The sequence below is a fragment of the Daldinia childiae genome, assembly GCF_008694065.1.
Source record: "Daldinia childiae strain JS-1345 chromosome Unknown Scaffold11, whole genome shotgun sequence".
NCBI classification, from domain to species: Eukaryota; Fungi; Ascomycota; class Sordariomycetes; order Xylariales; family Hypoxylaceae; genus Daldinia; species Daldinia childiae.
In genome coordinates this window covers 154,271-177,805 of record NW_022984652.1, presented here as the reverse complement: position 1 = coordinate 177,805, position 23,535 = coordinate 154,271, and the positions used below count along the sequence as shown (strand labels likewise).

General features: G+C 44.0%; 6 protein-coding genes across 6 annotated transcripts; 3 read left to right on the top strand and 3 right to left on the bottom strand.

Annotated features, from left to right (window-relative positions):
- Positions 1 to 124: 124 nt before the first annotated feature.
- Positions 125 to 733, top strand: GL218_08056 (Protein MGR2; the record flags this gene model as incomplete). Its single annotated transcript, XM_033584845.1, has 5 exons — positions 125 to 179; positions 250 to 276; positions 343 to 372; positions 446 to 536; positions 601 to 733. 5 exons carry the CDS (start codon positions 125 to 127, stop codon positions 731 to 733), a joined length of 336 nt encoding a protein of 111 aa, XP_033440911.1.
- Positions 734 to 2,474: 1,741 nt separating this feature from the next.
- Positions 2,475 to 4,546, top strand: GL218_08055 (Laccase-2; the record flags this gene model as incomplete). Its single annotated transcript, XM_033584844.1, has 5 exons — positions 2,475 to 2,536; positions 2,608 to 3,167; positions 3,221 to 3,864; positions 3,925 to 4,070; positions 4,132 to 4,546. 5 exons carry the CDS (start codon positions 2,475 to 2,477, stop codon positions 4,544 to 4,546), a joined length of 1,827 nt encoding a protein of 608 aa, XP_033440912.1.
- A 1,274-nt stretch (positions 4,547 to 5,820) lies between these two features.
- Positions 5,821 to 6,462, bottom strand: GL218_08054 (uncharacterized protein; the record flags this gene model as incomplete). The annotated part of the gene is made up of 1 exon (XM_033584843.1): positions 5,821 to 6,462. The coding sequence occupies one exon, from the start codon at positions 6,460 to 6,462 to the stop codon at positions 5,821 to 5,823; it is 642 nt and encodes a 213-aa protein (XP_033440913.1).
- Positions 6,463 to 13,561: 7,099 nt separating this feature from the next.
- On the bottom strand, positions 13,562 to 14,406 carry GL218_08053 (GTP-binding protein RHO3; the record flags this gene model as incomplete). Its single annotated transcript, XM_033584842.1, has 3 exons — positions 13,562 to 14,037; positions 14,146 to 14,246; positions 14,348 to 14,406. The coding sequence occupies 3 exons, from the start codon at positions 14,404 to 14,406 to the stop codon at positions 13,562 to 13,564; spliced, it is 636 nt and encodes a 211-aa protein (XP_033440914.1).
- A 2,058-nt stretch (positions 14,407 to 16,464) lies between these two features.
- Positions 16,465 to 17,289, top strand: GL218_08052 (uncharacterized protein; the record flags this gene model as incomplete). The annotated part of the gene is made up of 1 exon (XM_033584841.1): positions 16,465 to 17,289. One exon carries the CDS (start codon positions 16,465 to 16,467, stop codon positions 17,287 to 17,289), a length of 825 nt encoding a protein of 274 aa, XP_033440915.1.
- A 2,722-nt stretch (positions 17,290 to 20,011) lies between these two features.
- GL218_08051 (putative umta methyltransferase family protein) lies at positions 20,012 to 20,958 on the bottom strand (the record flags this gene model as incomplete). Its single annotated transcript, XM_033584840.1, has 2 exons — positions 20,012 to 20,854; positions 20,908 to 20,958. The coding sequence occupies 2 exons, from the start codon at positions 20,956 to 20,958 to the stop codon at positions 20,012 to 20,014; spliced, it is 894 nt and encodes a 297-aa protein (XP_033440916.1).
- Between the last annotated feature and the right edge of the window lie 2,577 nt (positions 20,959 to 23,535).

The window sequence follows — 23,535 nt, the reverse complement described above, 5'->3', positions numbered from 1 at the left end:
ACATCCCACCAACCAGCAAAAACCAACTCGGCAGCGCTGTAGCCTTAAACTTCCCATTCTTAAACTATTATACTGTCATAAAGATTCAGTCAGATACCTATCTTGAGATTTGAATTAACTCAAGATGCCGCCTGTTCCAACAACCCGCGGCCCCCAAGGCCCCTCCACTGTCGACAAACGTTCGTAGTCCCTAAGACTTTAGATGCTCAAGACTATATAAAGCATCACTAACATTGTTTTATTTAATAGTTAAGATGGGAGCTATGATGGGTGGTAGTATGTACCTAACTATATCAAGTCCTTCAAGCAATTTGCGTTTACTAAAACTAAAAATCATTATAGCTGTTGGCGTTATTATCGGTTTCATTTTCGGTACGCTTTATCTCCCCCACCTCGCTGAGCTCATAGCTTAGTAGAATATATACCCCTGACATATGGCGCATAGGAACTGTGAACATATTTAGATACGGCGCTGGACAGAATGGTATCATGCGAACTTTAGGTCAATATATGTTAGGATCTGGCGCTACATTTGGGTATGTAGAGTTTTGAAATATTCAGTAAAGTCGTGCCTAACTTGGGACTGATAATTTTGCGCAGATTTTTCATGTCGATTGGAAGTGTTATCAGAACTGACGCGTCGCCCATCGCCGTCGAAGCATTTGCGCGAGCACAACGACGACCTTTTATCATGTCCTCCCAATCAAGCACGTATCGACCACGAAGTCAATAGAACTTTGTCAACCTCATAGTACCGCCATAGAGCTTGGGCCGAGGATAGGACCTTACAAAAAGTTAGCGTTCGATTCTTTCAAGCTTCGATTTTTATAGTTCTGCAGAAAAGTGGTATCAACAGCTGAGACATACCAAATTCATCGACTAAAGAATCTCTATCATCAAGGATGTTAGACTGGACGGAAACTATGGGTCGATCTGATATTGAACTTCCACTAGCCACACCAGCTGGGTAGAAGTTGTAATATATCGAATCTCTTGTATATACACTAATTACGACAGCTCTGAGACTCAGAGAAACGTCAAACAAAGCCCTACGCCACACCTCTGATAATTAAAAGCAACAACACCACGGTGGATTTTAGGTAATTCCCAAAGTATTAACACGGCAGTAGCCGAAAACATAACTTTCCAGCCATGGCTTTAGCTAAGATATCAAACCTTTTGCGAGTTCGGATAGTTACAGCTAGATTAACTTGCCGAATGAGAGATATAGCAAACGGGCGAGTCCACGGGTTTCCGCATTTCTCAAAATCATGTACTAGCTACGTCTCGTATCATTCACGCTCCCATCGTGCTTTAGGTATATACCTAGAGGTACTTAGGTATTTCTTGACTTTTGTTTTCCCATGTATGTTCTATGGATTATGGCGTACCCCAATCAAATTTCCGGATCAGCCACAACGAAGCCATGCATGCGTGGGAAAATCATAGCAGAATTAGATCCCCTAAGATGAGCCAAGCTAAGGAAATCTCAGTTTTTCGAAGCACAAGAGACTTACGACTCAGGTGCCCTTATTTCTACCTAGGCTTTCGTATAAACAAATCGGTCCTTTTCCTCATTCTACTCGTCTACTATGACATATTCTTCATTCATGGTGTCAACTCCATAGCACATCTCAAAATTACCGCTGCTTTGCGAATGTTTCAGTTGAAACCGGTGGGAAGGTCTAGAGGAACGCTGCTCGGACTGAGGTATTCTGTTTATTTTCGTGACGGCAGTCCACGTTCCTAGCACGGAAATGAATACGAAGCTCGGGACCTAAGGAAAACAGTGGGCCTAACGCGACTGTCTCAGACATTGTTCGTTTCCTGCATACATTTCAATGGGGCGAGGCTTGAGATATCTCGAAGCAGCTATTGGTTGGTGTCAATAATCTACGAGAAGTTGTCATCAAACCCTATCGGTGATACAATTGGTTTTCGTGTAAATCCCCTAATTTATCATGGCCCCTTTCAACGATGACCAACGACTAGGTAGCATCCGATTGGCTTAGAGCGCGCCGCATCAGCCCTTCAAGTATGTGTATATCGTCGCTCAGCATTTGCGGCCTTTTCCCCCGAGTAGAGTCTGACAGTCGACAAGCCATATTCAAATCTTGTTTGACAGATCCGGGATGTAACCCACCAGACAACATGCAGATGCCAGCCGCAATATCGATGACGCTTATAGTACCCTTTCTATGGTGACAAGTGTTATATAGACATTAGAAAGGGATCATACCCATGTCTCAAATTTTTCGTACGATTACTTTCTATCCCTGTGAAGACGAGCGAAACCGTCTACCTATTATATAATATCATATACATAATAGGTTAGCCCACTTGACCTGGAATGAGATGGCTTCCTTCATTTATAGATTGTGGTGTCTCCCATGTAGTTGCTCTGGTCAACCTTGACATTGTATCCTTATTCTTCTGGCTTCCTTGAGGCCGTCCGATCGTTATTTCATTTTGTAATGGGGTTCCTTGACTTTTGCTGTTGCTTGGCCGGCGAGCTTTCGTCAACCGCACAGAACGGGTAAGAGAGAAACCAACTTAAGTGCTTTTACTAGGTAAACTATTTAACAGTAACTAATCTACTTCATCTAGTGACTCGCTTTGGGGCACGCTCCTAGCCCAAGCTCTTCCACTATTTATCCTTGGGAGTGGAGGATTCAACGTTATCCCATGGGGCGACAGGGAGGCCGGGTCGAGCAATCCTTTTACTGATGCACCTCACACTGGTATAACGCGGAGATACGAGTTCAACATCAGTCGAGGTATAATCGCGCCAGATGGGTATCAGAAGGAAGTGTTACTTGTTAATGACCAATTTCCCGGGCCGCTTGTTGAGGCCAACTGGGGTGACTATATCGAGGTGAAGGTCACCAATTCCATTAACGATGGTCCACCGGAAGGGACAGCCATTCACTGGCACGGTTTCTTACAAACAGGAACGCCATGGATGGACGGCGTTCCCGGTGTTTCTCAATGCCCGATTGCCCCTGGAAAAAGCTTCACTTACAAATTCCGAGCCGAGCTATACGGTTCATCTTGGTATCATTCCCACTACTCCGCTCAGTACTCAGGTGGTCTCTACGGTCCTATGGTCATCTACGGCCCAAGAAATTTAAACTATGATATCGATCTTGGCCCGATCATGGTTAACGGTATGTATACAAAATCCAGAGCTTTGAAGAACTACATATTGACATTGACATAGACTGGTCACATAGAAACTATTATGCGGTCGTCCAAGAGATTATGGGTCCTGATTCTAATGGACTGACCTACACGGACAACAACCTAATCAACGGAAAGATGAACTTCGACTGTTCTACACTGGATGCCGACGATGAGACACCTTGTACAGATAATGCCGGGCTATCCAAATTTATCTTCCGACCGGGTAAGACTCATCGGCTTCGATTCATCAACTCTGGCGCGGAGGGTACCCAGCGCATCTCTATCGATGAACATAATATGACGGTTATAGCCAACGATTTCGTCCCAATCAAGCCCTACGACACCCAAGTTATCACTCTCGGCGTTGGTCAGCGAACCGATGTGCTTGTGCATGCTCATGCCGATGCAGGATCTGCATTTTGGTTAAGAGCAAACATCACGTCCTGCTCTTATACGAAACAGCCGTTGGCACTCGCTGCTATCTATTACCAGGGCGCCGATAATACTTCTGTTCCAACTAGTACCCCATGGGACATCCCAGATCCGGGCACCTGCGAGAATGACGACCTAGCACTTACTGTGCCTTATTACCCCATAGCTCTACCCGAACCGTCTTGGACCCAACATATGGACGTTAGCGCATACATCAATTCAAGTGGTAGCTTACTCTGGGAATTTGGTGTAAGTACATTCCCACATGTTATCATTCTAGGAATAGTAGTCTTACATGATCTTTAATAGGGCGTCGCTGCGAGGGTGGACTACAACAACCCGACTCTTCTCCAGGCTCGCAAGCAAGGTGGCTTCCAGTATAAAGCTGAGTCTAACCTGATAAACTATGGGACAAATTCATCGATCCGCATTATCATCAATAATCCCGCAGAGTCGTAAGTTATTTATAATATTCACCTATATATATCAAAACCGTCCTAACAAGAAAACCCTTAGACCCCATCCGGTACACGCGCACGGTTTGAATATGTATGTGCTTGCAGCTGGACAAGGTAACTACACCGAAAACTCGCTATCGCGCCTCAATACGAAGAACCCCATGCGCCGCGATGTCCAAATGGTCGCCGCCAAGGGCCACCTCGTTGTGCAGCTAGACGCGTCCAAGAGTCCAGGAATCTGGCCTTTCCACTGTCACGTCGCCTGGCACGCATCTGCCGGCTTCTTTTCACAGATGATTTTTAAGCCAGATGAGCTATTAACTCCCCAATATGATATCCCACACGATGTCAGCCAGACGTGTCGTGATTGGGCTGAGTTCACTAATGGTGTCGTTCCCGATCAAATCGATAGCGGGTTGAAGGCAAGAGCGGAGATAGTGAAGCAAGAAAGGAGTGCTACCTTATTGCGATGAGCGCTGTAGCGATTAATTTCTATAATCTCAATCAACTTGTTGCATTATTCAGGCCAAACTCTGAAGAATCATCACTAGTTACGCTTTCTTTATTTATATATTGCATAATGGCGGCGCCGGGATCGGATAAGGGGCTTCAGCACCATTTGAGTGTGTTGGATCTTGGGTAATGGTTAATGCCAGCATAACGAATGGTCTTCGATGTAAATAGTTATTCGCAACTACATGAGCGAATGCCTGAAAGATTATACATGTATCTAAACTTCAGCGTCAATCGTCAACATTTTACCAAGGAATCGGTGTCCTGTCGTAGCGCCTTCAACTACCTTAATCATATCATTACAAGAGATCACTGCCATTGCACACATGGTTTTAATAGCTAGTCAGGAAGAAGCCAGTAATACTCACCCATGATGGTGAATCCGCAGACAACCGGTGGGCATGTAAATCAGGTACACAGTGAGAATCGCATACATAATAATCCTTAGGTATGCGCCGCGCAGTATGTAGGACGACTGATTTGCCGAGGCAGAGCTAATTTATCGTCTTATAAAAGAAGTCCCCCCTAAGACACGTATGATACAAAAACTCGAGATCAGCAAAGGCCAACATAGGTCAACAAGAGACCATAGTTTTAGTTGGCTCGTATTTCGTGTTCAGTGTGAACATCTGCTCCCCATAACCCTTTTACTCTAGTATCAAGGGATACGATGCCTTCGATAAGGAGCTAGGTGAATACTTTTGCTTGTTGTAAAAGAAGTTGAGGTAAACTACGTACCTAACCTAATATTAATACCTACTAACTACGCGAAAAATAGTATCAACTTTAGGCTTACTATTGCAGTACTGTCACCCTCTCGCGATTCGTAGTATATTATAAGCTAGTATTGCCACTGTGGGATTTCGAGAGCGGCTTCAGCTTCAAAGGAAACCTCAAATAAGGAAGAATATCTTTTAGACTCACCATCTTCGCGGATATAGACCTGAGTTGGGGTCTATAATGGCTATGTTAATTAATCTTAGAAGTTGTTGGAATTACGAATTCATTGATGTTAGGTACCTGACGTAATTGACGTCAAGTATAAACTCACTTATATTACAACACATAGTACTTAAGAGTCATATATTCTGATCTTATTCGTATATTCCCCTCACAGACCTTGTGAGGGGCGGTTATGCCTTTTTTTTTTTTTTTTTTTTGCTATATTATTCTAAACATCTAGGTTAGTAGAGAACCTTACTTCACTTGGCCCACTACATAACGAGCATATGGATTACTTATTTGCTGCCGCATCCCACTTGGTAAGACCTTCGTCTAGTCTTAGAAGTGCGGATATGATATTGTCTCTCAGCGTCCCCAGCGTCTCGGCCCCATCAAAGACAACTTCTAGTTGTTCAAAGGTCTCTACAGAGGTAGCCTTGTCTCTCATAAAGCCAATCATTCTATTCAGTGTGGCTAGTATCTCCGCATCCGCTGGTTCTATCGGCAAGAATACTTCATTTTCCTTGAGAGATGCTATGGCTACAACTCGCAGTGCTTGTCTGCCAACGTCGCTCCCCCAGCGGGCCCGGATAGTGACGGACAGGTTTGAGAGCTGGCTATGGTCTAGCATATAATGGGTTGCCGTGCCCCATTCCTGGAAAATCTCATCGAATTGCTGTTTGAATCCCGCAGAAGTGGATTTACGTTGGGAAATGAACCGATCAAAGATGTACGTAACGAGGTACTGCTTAATGTTCGGATCGCTGAGCTTTTCAGTCTCACATGATTTCAGTAGACTTTTCAACAGCGCGAGAACGCCCGCTGGAGTCCGGGTCTGGCAATCTGGACATGGCTTTCGCTTGTCTTCAGCTATGTACGCTAGATTGGCGCCAACGCGTGATTTTAGATTATGACCACAAGAGAAGTTCGACATATTGGAGACTTACTGTACTATAGATACTATAAGCTTTGGTTCTAATTAATCGTTGAGCTATTACTTAGACAGAACTTATTAAGGAAACTTTTTTCTTAGTTTGAGAGGGAACTCGGTTCCTGTTTATTCTAGATTATAGTTGTGGCTTTACGTCCATAGTGTGTGCAGGCTGAGAACCCTTTGTGTGGAATCAAATCTTAGTCTCGAAGAAGAATTGAAATTCTTTGTGTTTAAACAAAGTGATGCCATTGGTACAATAAAACACGGCTTGTCACAATAGGACTGCTTTAACTTCTTGACAGGACATACCTAGGTACCTCCTATGGTTAGGTAGTAAAACCTTTGGGAATTGAAGCCATCCACTATTCGTATAGAGTGCACTCTTCATATATCCAAGGCTCCATATGCCTTTCTTTAGGTACTCTTACCCACCCCATCGCTATTAGAATCACGTGCGCATAACACTTATTTATTGGTTTGATATAAACAGCTTTTGATAATCGAGTGCACTTAATGTTAAACGAACTGTAGAAAATTATTGGCCTCCTAATCTGGGTACACAATCTCCTTAATGGTCTGACGAAGTCGCCTCCTAGTAGGAGGGCCGGACTACTATTATTAGGCCTTTACTTGTTTCACCTGGTGGATTGACATAGGTCAGGTACCAATATGGGATGCGCCTCATACCGTGGAATGTCTCGGGGTTATACCGGCAGGCTGTCACACTGTGTTCACGTTCAAAGACAACCGAAGCCACATTATCTCAGACAAATTTATAAAGAAGGCCACCAACAAAATATTAGAAAGGCAGTATATTTTTAGTATAGGTAGTTCAGCATTGAATATTTATAGTAAAGTCCCTGAACAATTGGTTCTTCAATGCTGGACTATACTCTACTAAGGTTTTCGATATTAACATGTTATGGCGAAGAGAGTATGCTAGTCTAGTATCAACCTTATAAATTGATGCTGAGGGCCTCTTTTATAATCAAAACCTTCGGAAATAAAACATAAATGGTGGGTTATGAAACATGTGTTACTATATATGTAGTCGTATAGTGGTGATATTCAACCCCTTTTTAGCCTCTGACGGGCTGTTTACTATATTTAGGGCAGAAGTGACTTAGTAGAATGGGAACGGATTACTTGCTTCTCTTTTTTACCACTTTTGCCACTTATATTTCGTATGTAAATGTAAGTACGGTGGTAGTAATACGTGGCATGGTTTCTTAATCGCTAAGAGCCTGGAATATGCGATGTAGTATCCTAGGAGTATAACTGCCTATACATTATTCGCGTTTTCACATCTTAACTTTAACACATGTAATAGTCAGTAGAGTTATTATAGTATATTGGAACAAGTCATAAAATAAAACAACCAGAAGAAACTCATGCCTCATAAGATATCAATCAATACAGAGGTCCCTACACGGGGATCATCTGAGCATATAGATACAATATCAAGTGAGCAGTTTTTCCTGTCGTAGATAAATTCTTGTAATTATATGATAGATAAAGATTGCTTTATTCCAGAAACTTTAGTTCATAGCCTGGAAGATGGTCGACATGAAGTTCCAGATGGCAATTCACTATCTTCTCCCTTACAAGAAGCGCAGGATTCCGCTCCGGACAACATTTCTCCGAATTTATCAGGGCCAGACGAGACACGAATAGCTTCACCGAGTCAAAATAAGGAACATCAACGCCTATCAGTAAAGGAAACTCTTAGTATTACTGGTTGTATTACCATAATTGGTGGATCTGTTCTCCTCATTGGCATCCTTGGATTCCTCATATTTTTATTCTTTGGTCACGGTCCTACGCTTGAAGCCAAAGATGCTCCGTACCTATGGCGTGTCATTGTATTAAAGCATTGGATGATACGATCAATAACTCTCACATTGACTCTCACGCGATTTATTGTCTCTACTCAAGCCACTATATGCACGTCAATGATAGCTGCATTGATTATAGAACAGAGGCTTACCAAGAAATCGAATATTGCTTTCATATCTGTTATGCGAGCAATCAACAATGGCCCAAGTCAACTTCTGGAATTAATCTTCTCATCGACAACCGCCGATGTTCAAACATTCCTTGGATCTGACACACAAACAAACACTACCAAGGCCCGTGGGATCCTCCACGTTGATTACATATATGACCCGAATAATGGACCGGCCGCGAGTGTAACGAACACAACACTTAATATGACGATCGCAACCTACACCGAACGACTACTATATATTTTGTTTTACGGTGCTGTCACAAATAACCGTGTCAACGAAACTTTCGGGACATGCTGGTTCAGCTTCCTTCAGCCAGTCCTATTGTTGTACCCCGAAACATCAATGGTATTTCAAGATACACTATTTGAGATGAGAAGAGCGGCACTTGCTTTCCAAAACTTTGCGACAATCATGGCTCTTTCTGTGTATAATGAATATCTTAGCGCATTTGTGCAGTTGGAAGAAGTAGAGACGTCTTTTGCTATGAGAGCCCAAGCGCCAGGTCCTTGCTACGGCGGCTCAAACTGTCCTGGCTTCATATTTATCGCTACCATGATCAGTCTCTATTTAACCTTTGTTGCGGCCATTACGATCTTGTATATCAAAAGGGTTCGCTACTCCCGGGTTGGGAATATTTGGAATACGATTAGTCAACTGGTATCTGAAGAGCTTAGGGAGTTTCTTGAAGAAGGCAATGATGCGAATGATAAGACAGCTGCGAAAAAGATAGCGCAAGATGTTGATATCCTCGTGAAAATCGATAGGTCAGACAACGATGGCGCAATCAAGGTTGTGAAGCATTCCTATCGACAGGAATGTCCTCACCAAGAATAAAGAATGCGGAACAGTTATAAAGTCATTACAGATTTAATAACTGTAGTAACGAGAAATTACAATTTCTCAGACTCGATAAAAACAAATTATTTCATGTGTGCATGAGACAGAGTAAACTTCGACCAGACACATTCTCTCCATATTCCTCCTTAAACTAGAGATTCCCCTTCTATTTCAAGCTGAACACAATACCCAAGATAATAGGACTGATCTCTGGTTTCATATTACTTGAACGTTTAGTGTTCCCATCCTTTGAGCCACTGGGTTTATCGCCTGAGGTAGAAGACGTCTTGTCGCGGTCAAGTGCTAATTTGTATTCCTTCGAGGTTAGACACATTGTGTTAGTCTTAAAACAAGTACATTTAAGTTTTATTATTTCATCGAACTTACTTCGCTATCAATTCCAGACAGAACTTGGCGTAGATTTGCGTGCTTCTCCATTGCGCTGGATGACTGCTCTTGGTTGGTCGTAGGGGACATCTTTATAGATAGGTAATCTTAATGCCAGATATATTTTCAATTAAGGCAATTGATAATATCTTGATTGATTCTCATTCTATAGTAACCATATTATATATTTTGTTCTGCTGACCGGTACAGCTCTGTATTAGATAACACATCCATCGTCGGCGTAAGAAACGTATCTCGGAGTTCGTCAGGCATCCATCAACAGGGTATCTTCACGGAACTACGTAAACTAACAGCTTGCGTTAAGTACATGTACCTAGGTATTTTATCAATGATAGCTCATATGTATGTACTAAATCCCCAATAACCCTTATACAATTGATAGTAACGCCATAATATTACAGTGTGATATTAATGCTTCATTGAGTGGGTCGCATCGCCGGTGATTTCCCCGGGATTTCCATTTTAGGAGTATGAGTCTACGTTGATTCGCTAGCATTACCTAAGAGGTGAGGACCCTTTAGGCAGCTTATAAGCATTAAAAGTACCTAAAGTACCTAAGATACAGCGCCTCTCCTAGAAGTACATATAGTTGGGTTAGGTAACTACATGTAGTCCGATTATGCCGGCTAGTCCGACAGGTAGACAACATCCAATAATATATACTCCGGTAATCCTTGTTATGCCGATGTGAACGGATTACTTCCAATTCCGTTTTACTTGTCTTACAAGTTAATGCCTTTTTGCAAATTGACTACGTCAACATGTCAACAACAAGCCGTCGTCGTAATGGCTCTCAAGCTTCGTGTGAGCGTTGTCGTAAGGCAAAGATCAGGTGTGATCATCAAAAGCCTGTCTGTGCTCCCTGTCGGCATCGAGGACTCGAATCACAATGCTGGTATCATCCTGCACCGTTGACCAAACGCCGAGGTCAACAACAACTAACTCCGCCAACATCCACTCAGTTAAACAATATTGAACGGAATGAGATTATAAGCAACGTAAGCGCTCCTCATAGTATTATCGAAATTGATTCACCCAAGGAATCTCCAAAATTTCATACCTGGCCTTTCATCTTGAATGATACCAGCAACACGACATCGCGGGCTCTTCTGTATGAATCGCTTGACAAGAAAACTTACGAAGAATACTTAACTTTGACGAAAGAAATTATCGTACAGCTGAAATTCCTCCCGTTAATCGAGGAGCTATTCCACGAATACCTCCCATTTAGACTCGTCTCCCTCGTGCCGAGGCCAATCATTCTACAACTTGTAGCATCGATTCGGTCCAGCCCCATAACTAAAGGCTACATCGGGGATGATGCGACGCAATGCGACGATGATGATCTCTCACGTCTTGCTAAGGCTATACTATGCGTTCCTTCGTCTGAAATTCCCATAAAACCGAATTTAGATCTTGAACAATTCTGTGAACTGTTCAGCGGAGAGAACCTATGCTTAGAAACACTTGGCCTCTTATACACGACTGCCGCTCGCTGTTATCTTTGTGGCATCGGTCGCCACGAAAATAAGCATGCTGAGTTCATTCGCGAGATGATCCGGTGTAGCAACTTGAGCCTACGAATTGCTCGTGAGCTTTCTACGCAATCAAATGATATCATTAACTGGTTAGCCTATGAGAATTTACAACTTATGATGCTCACTGAAGGGGATGCAAGTATGAGTCCTTCTCTAGCTGTAATGACTTAGCACGCTTACAGTTTCGTAGGCTTGAGCGTTTGGCGTAGGTTTGGTGACCTTGTTACAGACCTCTTCGCCTTAGGCCTGCATCGCGAGGCACTCTACTCAGCTGAAACTGTACCATTCTTCCTTTCTGAGTGTCGGCGAAAGGTCTTCGTCACTGCGTATTATATTGATAAAGTCTTCGCGTTGGTCTTCAATCGACCGCTTCGGATACCCGCTCGGCATGCAGACTGCAAGTTGCCGCTGGATTTATCCGAGGATGAACTTTTCGCGACTACGCCGGAAATTTTAGAACAAGCAAGGGGTAAATTATCACTGGATGGCTGGAGTACTGATGGGAAATATAAGAGTACAACATGGGCTCGCATACGCTATATTCTGGCCGGCTTTAGGGAAGAAATCGTTGAGTATCAGTTCCGATCGGTACAGTCTGTCGACGAAAGTTATCTAAGGTACAACCGCCCCTATCGGAACGAGCATTTTAACACTAATATGCTGTAGAGGGATATTGAATCGATATAATGATGCCTGGAGTTCTCTTCCTCAGCATCTTATATACAGCAAAGACTGCTGGAAGTCGAATCTACCGCCCGCTGTTTGTCTTATGCTGGGGAAGGTCTACCTAGCATACCTTTACACCATTTTCCAACTTCATCGTCTCCTTCAGCAAGGCAGTACATCACACGAGCCGGAGCTGATAGAAGTCTCGAAGAATATGTTCGAAACAGTAGTGCAAGTGGCAAGCGCTCAGAGCAGGATCTTCCGCTACCCTCACAGCATCCCTACAGTCGTATGCATCTAACTCTATCCCTTCATCGAGAGGACTTTACTAACCAACGCAAGATCCTTTTTTATGGTGTACCCAGTGCTGCCATCCTAACGTCTGTGCTGTTAGACGTTACCCGAAATCCATCAAGGACTCTCCCGCCCGGCATAAGCGGCTCTCTCTTAATACGACATCTTTCCGTGCTAATATCTCATCTCGAAAGCGCGACCAGCCCTGGGGAAACAAACTACGAATTCTGTACGCAAGCTGCCAATCTCATTTCGCGTAATTTAGATCAGATCTTAAACGGTTTCATTACTTCAACTATCGCGACACCGCTGGACCCTGCGGAAGAATTAGATAAAACTTCCGACGTATGGGCTCCTGGGACGAGCGATCCTGATGCTATCAGCTTTGGCGATTTTGATGGTCTTGATTTTGAGACTTGGATGATGGATATTAACTTGAACGCAATCAGTTCCGAATGGAACATTCAATAGGCATCAACTAAATGCAAGATTGATCCGAGGCACGGATACGGAGACCGAGTTTCAACCCTATTTTAAAAAAAAAATATGAAGTATATTCACACTTGATTAGGCACTGAACTATCCTAGGACCCCTCCCGCATAGGAAGGTACCTATATCTACTATTTAGTATTAGCAACATACGAGAATCAATACTCAAGAGATAGGTATCGATCTGGATGTAAACATCTCGTTTCTACCCTGAGGCTGCCCAATGCCCGAATTTCATTATCCTTGAATTACATGTGCTACCCTCACAGGCACTTCTAATCCACCTTACTCACAATATCTTGTAGGGCACTTGGAAGAAACTGGCGATGCCGACAATAATGACGAAAATAATAGTTTCCGAAAACAATTAGTTCTTAATTGACTACCCCCTAACCTTCACCGGGCTTTCAGGTCACGTTCAAGTATAGAAGATAGGAAGACCAACGATGAAGCGTGGATACAACCGGAGCAAAAAAAGTATCATAGCTTTACTCGTCTAGCCATAATAAATAACAAAGGACCTCTTTCTCGAGTGCTGCTTTTCATCGGCAGTATACCATCCATCCCTCGATGATTACAAAAACAGATAATAAGTCCAAGTTCCATGTATGTACGCAGAAGTTGAACAAATAAGTATATGTACAGGGGAAAGGAAGTGCGTATCAGATAGTACAAAATGAACTGCATCGAGGACAAGTTCGTAGTGCTGCGCCCGCGCACAGCGTTGGTAAATTTGCATTGCCACTCCAAAAAAGAAAAAAATAGGGATATTCTCGTAATCCCAAACTCCTGCGCTTGTCCAGGGCTTGTAGAAGGAAATTCGTATCGAGTCGGGTGGGCACGGGTTCGTACTGATCTTACATGACAGCACATTTTGAATCGCCCTCGCCGCTTGGTTTGACGCTCAAAGCCACTCGAGCAGCCTCGGTGAATGCCTCGTTGACGCCTCGATTCCTCATGGCTGAGCACTCGAGGTAGCGCATAGCCTTAATGCGCCGCGCAACATCCAAGCCTTGGTTATAGTCGATCATGGGCTTCTTTTCTCTTTGGGGACCGTCTGTTCCGCTCGCAGCAGCATCGTCTTCTTCTTCGTTGTTCTCTCGCAGATCGCATTTGAGGGCCACTAAGACCAGCTTCACACCAGGACAGTTCTCCTGAATCTCGCCAACCCATTTGCTCTCCACGTTTTCTAGCGAGTCTTTACTATCGACGCTGAAACAGAGCACAACTACGTCTGTGTTGTCGTAAGAGAGACTTCGTAATCGGTCGAATTCTTCTTGGCCGGCTGTATCCCATAATGATAATTCGATGTGCACGTTATCCACAAAAATATCTAACATCTGATTAGTAAAAGCCCACGCAAAAGTGTACCGATTATATTATCATGTCATCTCTGATCCTTGTATGTATGCGCTAGGAATGTTGGAAATATTAGACGTACCGTGAACGTAGTTTTCGAAGACCGTAGGCTCATAAACTGTCGGGAAATATCCTCGCGTGAAGACGTTCAGTAAAGATGTCTTTCCGCAAGCACCGTCTCCCCTATTAAGAACTATTAGTGTTTGTAGACTCACAATAAAGTTTCGGCGCATAATACAGGCACGCAATAGAGACAACCAAGAATCAAAAATGGCCAGACTTACAAAAGAACCAGCTTACGCTGTACTGTCTTTGATCCTCCCAATCCACAGAGCGACGGCATCTTGACTTTATCGCAGGACTGGTAACGCGGTATAGTTGTAGAAGAAACGTGGTGCGATCCAAGAAAACAAAACAAGAAAGGGGCAACTCGAGTTGATGATGTGATGCGCCTAAAACGTTGCAGTGCAGGTAGGGTGTGCTTTATCGATTGATTGGAGGGTCGGCGGGATCGGAATTGAATATGCTGATTGAAGAAGGACACAGATTAAGAAGAGTCGAAAACTGAAAGGACGTCGCGCGTTGTGAAGTGAAAAAAAAAATATCTTATTAGGTACACACGTCTTGTTGTCGGAAGATGGAATGCGGAAGAGGTAAAGGTGAGGAGGTAATTGTAAATTGTAAATTGTAAATTGTAGCTAATCTTGAAAGATTTAGGTAGTAAACTTAGGTACCACTTAGGCCTACCTAAACTCAATCGTACCTCCCAAGTTGCCTTTAAACCTTGGCAGAAATGAAGTCAGTCAGATTGGAAGAGTACCTAATCACAAGCCTCAATCTCCTCCTCAATTCTTGCCGCGAAAGGGGAAGTTGGTGGGTTAGTACTTATCTGCTGTGGCGTTAGCGGGACAGCGGGCTCATGGACCACTTGGGGATCTTGCAACGCTATATCGGCGCTAAATTTAGGCAAGTACCTTTTTACCTGCAAAATATCCACATTTAATCAATTTCGTAGTCAATTTCGCATCGTGGAGGTACGACATGATTACAGGTTTCTTATTATGATAATACTTCATTCTTAGTATTTATTAAGAGTGATATATTCTGTTAATACTGTTTCATAGCTCGGAATGATGTTTAAGAATTGGTTCCCATATGCATACTTTATTCACATGCTTGGGAATACGGCAAGCTGAAACGCCACTCTTCTAAAAGCATGTATCTGGGTACTTAAATGTGTGCCCATTTCCAAGGTCCATACAGCTCCATACAATAGATACATAGATACATAGATACTTTAAATAGGTACCTAACCCAACCCAGAGATGCCTTAGGTACATTATTCCAGTACGGTTCTTACATAAATAATATCAAATTCGAGTTTACAATTTCACTAGCAGATAAACATATATAAATATATCTCTATATAATCCCCCGATAGCCTTTTTAACAATACAGCCCTAATGCCGCAGGTCGATAAGCGCTGTCATGAGGATCTTCATAAATCACATAGCATGCCAGCTCATTGGCCGCATTCTGGCCTGCGATACAACCAAAACTCGAGGCTTACTGGGTTTGTTGTTACATTTTTGAGGATTGATAAATTATCGGTTCGCCCTACCACTCCTTTACTAACCGTCCCTTAAATAAAAAGTGTGTGGCTTGATAGTGGACAGTTCTGATTATTCTGACTATTTTATCTTCAAATCGTAGACTTGCTCAATCCGCTCAAGAAGAACTTTATAAGACCTTTAATATCAGATACCTGCAAGTAATCACTGCAATACCTAGGTACCTACAAAGGCTCTTAATGGCTTACCAAAGGATAAAGTAAAGGGCATGGACGTATGTATTAGAACTATTTAACCATGTCAGCAATTCGACAATTACAAAGGCGCAGCGTGGGTCCATTGGAATGTAGTAATAAGATAAGCCACATTTACACCCCGTTCATGTCAGATTCCCCGTGGCTCATATTTCGGACATATCATATGTCCATAGTACTACATATGCCTTAGTTAAATAGATAACATCCTGATATGTAATTGCGCGATAATATAACAAAGGGTAATTCGCATCTCGTCGGCCGACGGGATCTTATCTAGTCAAAAAGAAGTTCAACTTCGGACGTGAATCATATACATTACCTAGAGGTACCTAGGTAACTAGCTCAACTTTAAGAATCAAAGTTAAACAATAATCTAGGTTGTTTTTAAGTATTTCAAGCTTGATTGAACACGGGGCGAGTTCCGAGAGGCCTACGGGCCAATTCGGGGGAACCGGAGATCTGACTCGCGTTATCTATCAGCTTCTTTTATCAGCGTCTTTCAAGCTGCAATTAATCTACACAATTCATACGGATAACGTCTGGTTCTTCATATCAAATTCCAGATATTCCACAATGCTGAAACGTATGAACTTGCCCCGGAAAACCAGGACGGCCACGGGTACTCCTACTCCTGTACCTCTTATCATCACTATCTCTCGCTGTCCGCCGCTACCCCTGGAAATATGGACGCAGGTAATGCGTACACTCGTCCACAGCGAGGACCTGCCAGAACTTTGGGCCGGCTTGCGTCTACTTTCACATACGCTGAAGGCGGCGCTTGAGGCTGCCTTCGTGGATGAGCACCTGTCACGGCTACGCGGTTGGTTGTACGTGGGTGATCCAAATCCACTGGTTCCGCGACGTTCGTGGGGCGGAAATGGCAATGATATAAAACGCATTATATCTCTACCCCTGGTACTATCACGGTTATCATCTGACCGGCAGCGTGCGTACTTCGTATCGCTGCTACACCGGGACGACCCAACTTTAGAAATGAGCCCGCTATTCGCCGAATGTGGCGATGACACGGTGGTAGCAGAATGGCTGCGGTCGGCTCACGGGATCCCGCCACCAGGCGGCCGCGCCACCGAAGCACGGCTGCGATTGACCATCGGCCCTGACTGCGAGTGGACGCACTGGAAACACCACGTTATCGACAGCGATAGATTCGTAGTCGAGTCGCAGAAGATTATCTTGGAGGATACTTACGAACGTGAGAGTAAAGGTGAAGGTGGGAACGAGAGAAGAGGGAGAGGGAAGAAGAAAGGGAAGCCGGCGCATGCGATTGGACTCGAAGTTGATCGTACTAGGTGCGAAATCTCATTCGAGTGGACTACGTTAATTAGCTCCTTGTTCGCTAGGCCGCGTAGAACGTTCGGTGAAGCGCTCCGGAGTTAACCATCTCCTGAAATTCGACTTCAACACAACATATACATAGAGATGGTCTACCGACTTTAAGGTTAAAAAGGTAACCAATGGGACAAGGGCATAGTAGAAGACTTACAGTTGAAATGTATATCAGTAGTACTGTTGCTGTAGACAATGATATAAACGCTGACCTCAACATCTATCGATAGACGAATATCGTGAAAAAAAGAAAATACAAATACATACCTACGAAGTGGTAAGTTAATCCCATCCCATTAGTTAACTTCTAAAAAGCCAACATGACACGATGTGTCTACATAAGTCATATGTTTTGTTACCATGTAGGCTACTGACCCCATCTACTACATATAGTTCGTAGAAATTGTAATATATTCTTACTGGCTCATAAGATGTCAGCAATTCTTTCAAAGGCCAATACAAATTAGTATAAACATATATATCAGTAAACCAGTATTCAAACATACCACACGCAGGTTGAGGATCTGGTCCATTTTCCCATAAGTAATACAAGTTAACTACGACCCCAGCCATAGATTTCGTCTCTAGTGTCGTATACATTCTTACGATCAAGGAGGGGGTCATAGTGGAAGAATATACTCGCTAATGGATGCACCCCAAACCAACATGAACCATTTTGACATAGGTATATGCCGGCTTGAGTTCCGTGGGGTGTGTTGGTTCTTGTGCATTTATTTAGATACATTGGCTAATTCTCGGCACACTGTAAAAACCTTTCCTGCACCCCTTGCAGATGATCTAGTCTATGCAACATATCTATAGAAAAACACTATATCGAGAGGATAGTAAAGTTGGATATATTTAGAATCGTGAACTACCTATTCCTGTCATGTTCTTAAATTGTAGAGCTTTTTTTTTTTGGCAGACTTAAAATCGTCAAGATGTCTGCCTAAATACCTAAAGTATATGATATTAAAATATAATTAACATAAAAGAGGTCGTCGCTCACTACCTCAAGCGACTCTTATGCCTCGGAAAGGTATTTATACCATGCACTAATTACGGTACATATATAACACAGCTGCGTAATGGCTTACATGTCTTAATTTATGAAACGACCCGGTAGCTTTGGCGTAGAATATAATATATTTCCTCTGCCCATCGTATGCACATGAGATCGAATATAGTGATTGTGAAACCCACGGGATTTTTTTTTTTTTTTTTTTTGTATGACGTGCGTTGATGATCTCAGGAATATTATGAGGACCTAGGCATGTAAGCCGATTGGTCGTCATCCAGCCTCTCGCAAACCAGGTCCCCTTAAGAAAAAAGCAGCGAACTACTTGTCTCTCACGGTTGTGTCGTCCATTCATTCGTCCGCCAAGTGGTCACGGTACACACCTTCGATGCCATGGCCGAAGAGCCCGAAAGAACCCTTAGGAGGCTATCATTCGATAAATGCCGCATTGCACTGCCGGACTACGCCTTAAGCCCTAATATTCTTCCGATTGTGCATATCATCTCGACAAAGTGCAGTATGCGACTCATCTTATGACCATAGGCCGCCGGCATGAGATAGCCTGATACAAGGTAGGTAGGTAAGTTACGTCGAGTATGTAGTTGGGCACTCGGTTTTATGGAGAGGGTAACCTTAGGGTAGGAAATAGGTAACAAAAGAGAAAACGACTGGCTTCCATAGTCGCCTGCACCTTCTCTATATACAAAACAGTGTGTTCACTGCGCGAGTATTACAAAGGGACCGGCAAGCTATACCGGAGAATTCACGGGGAACTGGCGACGTGTAGGATAAGCAGGCTAATTAGTGGGTTAGGCTGCAGGTTCGTTCCTTATTTGTGCGTACAAACGAGTCGGGGTTTGAAAACCCTTGGATTCACACGCTGTTGGTGATAGTATGCAGATCTGTGTAGGTAGGTAGGTAGGTAGGTAGGTAGATATGTATGTGTTAGGGATGTATGTACATGATGTGAATCCTGCGGTGAGACGTGAGCCGAGTATTGAATAGGCAGGTGTTTCATTGCGTACGCAGAGTGGCTAATACCCCCCTTAAACGTGGATAATATTGAGGCAGTTCGAGTCGTCCTTCCTCCGCTTTGACCTTGAGAGATTGCGGCTTATTCTGAACTGGCGCTTTATTTTTACACACACACACACACCCCTAAATATCTGATGGTACACTTACTAAGCGGTGGTAATAAAATGACAGGTGGAATATGACAGTTTCCTACTCGACTATGAGAATCGAGTACCAGTTTTAGTTTTCCGGCCCCGAAACTCTTAGTGTAGGTAAGCCGTAGTAGCTAACCCCTTAACATTAGGAGGTAAAAGCACTTGTAGGTTCGCTTGATTATTCAGACACGGAAGCAGTAAAACATGACCCCACGATATATGATCCTTCTTGCTGAAAATATTTCTGAATATTATTATCATCGTAACCAATAATGTTGAAGACGACTAGGAAAACTCTTGTATAGCGTCATGATGGCCCCTCTTCCCGAGGCTTTCTCGCAGTGGTGAATACGCTAGGACCTGTCAGTACTAGTCGATTAGAAATCATGAAGGGGAGGGGGCATCTTACGCTCTTATGTACGGTCTTATTTCTCCAGAGTAGATTTCTTGCCAAAACGGGGGCATTCGAGCGTCATATTCGGCTTTTGTCCATCCACCTTTGTGGAACAGCAAGCCACAATGGTTGTCTAATGTGCCTATAAGAAGGTTAAGATGATTCGATTGTGTGCGGGACTTGAAACCTGGACTAAAGTTTGCGAATTGGGTAAAAGGGAATGACAAATAGATAAAAGGCACACGCACAATAGTCTTCGTTTGTTATCTTGTTCACTAAATTCTGGCGTGTCTTCATTTTCTCGTCTTGGGCCCAGCTCCCAAGTGGAAGTATCTCGCTCCGCTGGACTACCTTCTCAAAATCGATCTCGACCAGCCAGTCAGGGACGAGCGGTGACGGGTTAAAATCCATATCGACCTCTTTGTATAAGTCTCGACAAATCTGTAGGAACTCGGGGCACATCTCCGCCTCTGCGAACTTGCCGTCAAAGTCGAAAATATTAAGGGCGATCTCCGTCATCTCGAAAAGCCCTCCCGGTTTCAGCTTGTTGTATACCTGGCGAAATAGCGCCGGCCAATTCCGCACACCGCCGGCCATGCTCCGTGCGTGGATGAAGTCGAACGTGTTATCCGGGTAACTCCACGGATCTTCTGCGTCGTAGATCTCGAACTTGACGTTCGGCGGTATTCCGCCCCTTCTCTGTATAGGGTAGACGTCTACTCCAGTTATCTGGGCTTGGGGGTAACGGGCCGCCATTTCTATAGCCCAGACACCGGTTCCGGTACCTAGGTCTAGTATTTGGGTTGTATGTAGTGGTAGCCGCGTGGAAGTCAAGGCTCCGTCCAAGCAGTGCCTGTATAGCTTATGTTGGATTTCCATCCTCTCTAGTTCGTTCTTGTCGAAAGGTAGAAAGATTTTGCCAGAGGCATGATAGCGGTGACCAAAAGCCTCAATATATGGCATTTGTTTTAGTCTTGGGTCTACAGCATCAGTATCCAAACTAGAATCGCTGCTGTCCTCTATAGAGCGTCCGCCCTGAAGCTTTGGGTTATTTAAAAGTAAGTAAACCGGAAATTCTCTTCGCCTACCTCGTGTTGGCTCGTCTCCCCCACCTCCTCCTTTCTCGATGAACGACTCATATCCAAGGTTTTTGTCAACTTAATTCTTAGATAGTTAACTCCTTTCTTCTTCACTCGTCGTGCTCGAATAATGCCTTCTATTATGTATGAGAGCGAACCTGCCGTCTTGATATCTCATTGCGCGCGTTGCTCTCTTCTCTTCGGGATATCGTCTCAGACGGTGCAAATGCCGGTGGATCCACCGCTTCTACCACAGTTCTGCGTTGGGGTTCCAGCACAGCTGGTCTACCGTTTAGAGACACTGCTCGTCAGCATTTGTACTGAATTACACATTAAACTAAAACGTCCAGTGAACGACGGCATAATTACATCTATCGGCACGCTGAGCCAACACATCGGTCGCCGGTCCTCGGCAAGTCCTGCCTTTGCACCCCGAAGGCGTCTTGCGAGCCGAACCACGTCGGCTAAGGCTTGGGACTCTCAGGTGGTCAGATCTCTGTAACCCCCATCTTTATTCGATTAAGTATTTCAAAAGCCGCAAGTCGCTGCACCAAGTATACATAAGGTAAACAACGTACATAGAAACTGAACCTGAACCTGAACCTGAACCTGGACAGGCCCGCCTACATAGTGGAATCCTGGAACGTACATGAAGGTAGCTGATGGATCCCACCTGCGACAGGATAATATTAAGAGGTGCAACAAATGCTGCAGTCCAAGTTGCATTTGCAGTGCGTGCTTTGCAGAAAGAGCCCACTCTGGGGAAGAACGGTATGTGGATAGGCTAGAACGGTCCGATTCCTACTGGCTCGAGAGCGGGACATGCCGGGTCGAAGCGCATCCTGCGATACTGACAGTTCGGCCCCTACCTGTTATCCGCGTGAACGATGATGTATGTAGTGTATAGTTGAGAGGGCCACCATATGACATGAAGAGTGTGTTGTGGCATCGGACGTCCAACTCATCTCGTTAGACGTGACCGTACGTAGAGGTATTGTAACCGCATTGTAACCGCATTGTAACTGCAAGGTGATTTTCTCGTCTTCTAGACTTTTTTTTTCTTGAAGCGCACATGCAGCGGTGGTTCTGTGCCCTTGTCCCTGCAGGGACTTCAACCAGTAAGCGCCGTAGATTCGGGGGCTTACCATGGCCAAACGACCCCCTAATGCAACCTTATGATGTCCATCGGTGGATAGCGGTGACTGGCATTTTTGACATCGACTCGTCTAATGTATCGACCCTGGCATTAAGTGCCCCAGTATTTTCAAGCATATATATCTTAGTTCGGTTAGATACATACATAACCGACGGCGATGGACCCCTGATAGGGTTTTGTTCCAGAAAGAAATCGTGATGATTCATATTCACATTTTTATATAGTCACTTTACAATAAACCCCTAGGATATCATGTCTACTTGAGCTGGTGGCTAAGTTAGAGGTAGATGTTGGATGTAGAGACCAAGCCCTTGATGCGAGACGATATTAACTGTAACATTGTCGTATATAGAACGCGCATGTGCTTCATGTGACCGTATGGCCACGTGGATGATACTGACGTCTGCGTGTTCCTATGTATATTGATGAGTTGAAACTAACGCTTGTAGATGTAGGGCTGATTTTAGCCTCGTGCTTCAAGTTGACCGTTTTTGGGGGTGGGGTGTTGAGTTCATAAGATATGTGTATGTAGGCAAGTAATAAGCTAGGTTAGGAGGTAATGTACAACAAATCGAACTTATTATCGTTGTTAAATGTGCGACATGGGAGTGCTTTAGACGAGATCTAACCCACAAGCAGTTATCAAGCAGCCACTCATCCAAAAGTATTATCTACATGTATGTAATGATATTATTACATAGTAACTCTGCAACCTCTTTTACGCAAGACTCCCACCCTTGGAAGCCCTAAGGATCTACGACTAGCTGCGGGAAGGGAAGAGTAGTGTAACCATAACCGCACCCGTAAGCATCATGTCCACCATCCTAGCACAACAAGATCGTGGGCTTGATGGGGCGGATCGATGCAGGCGAGACCGAAAACAGAAGTAGGGATTTCCTTCCAAGACTTATACTGGAGGACGACGGGGGAAAGGGATTAACAAATGCCTAAGCAAAAGGGATGGGCTAAGAGGAGCGCCGGCGCCGTCGGCCGAGAATCGTAATTAGATCCGTGAGTATGCTCAAGTAACCCCCACTTCATTGCGTTAAGCTGCAAGTATTTCCTTGGAAGAATATGACGCCTGCAGATCCTGGCATGATGTTGGGGTCATCAGGGAGAAGATGTTGGTGTTGGTGATGGTGAACATATTCATCACTCACCTATCCTCGTATCCTTCTACTGTCACAGCGCAAAGGACTCGAGTTTATTGGTTGGTCTTCTACGGACAGTCTTCCTTCTGCGGCACAAGCGAATCGCACAACGGAAGAAACTGTCGGTAGACTTAAAGATACGGGAGTTAGAGCCGGGAAATAAGGAACTTCTTCCCTCCTGAGTTTGTGGTCTGAAGGCAAGGTGAGCTAGTGGCTACATACGATTCGTATATCTTAGGTATATACGTGTCCGTGTAAAGTATGTAGTCCGTGTCCTTTCTAACATATGATCAGTACAGATATGTCACACTCATCGGGTATTACATGTGT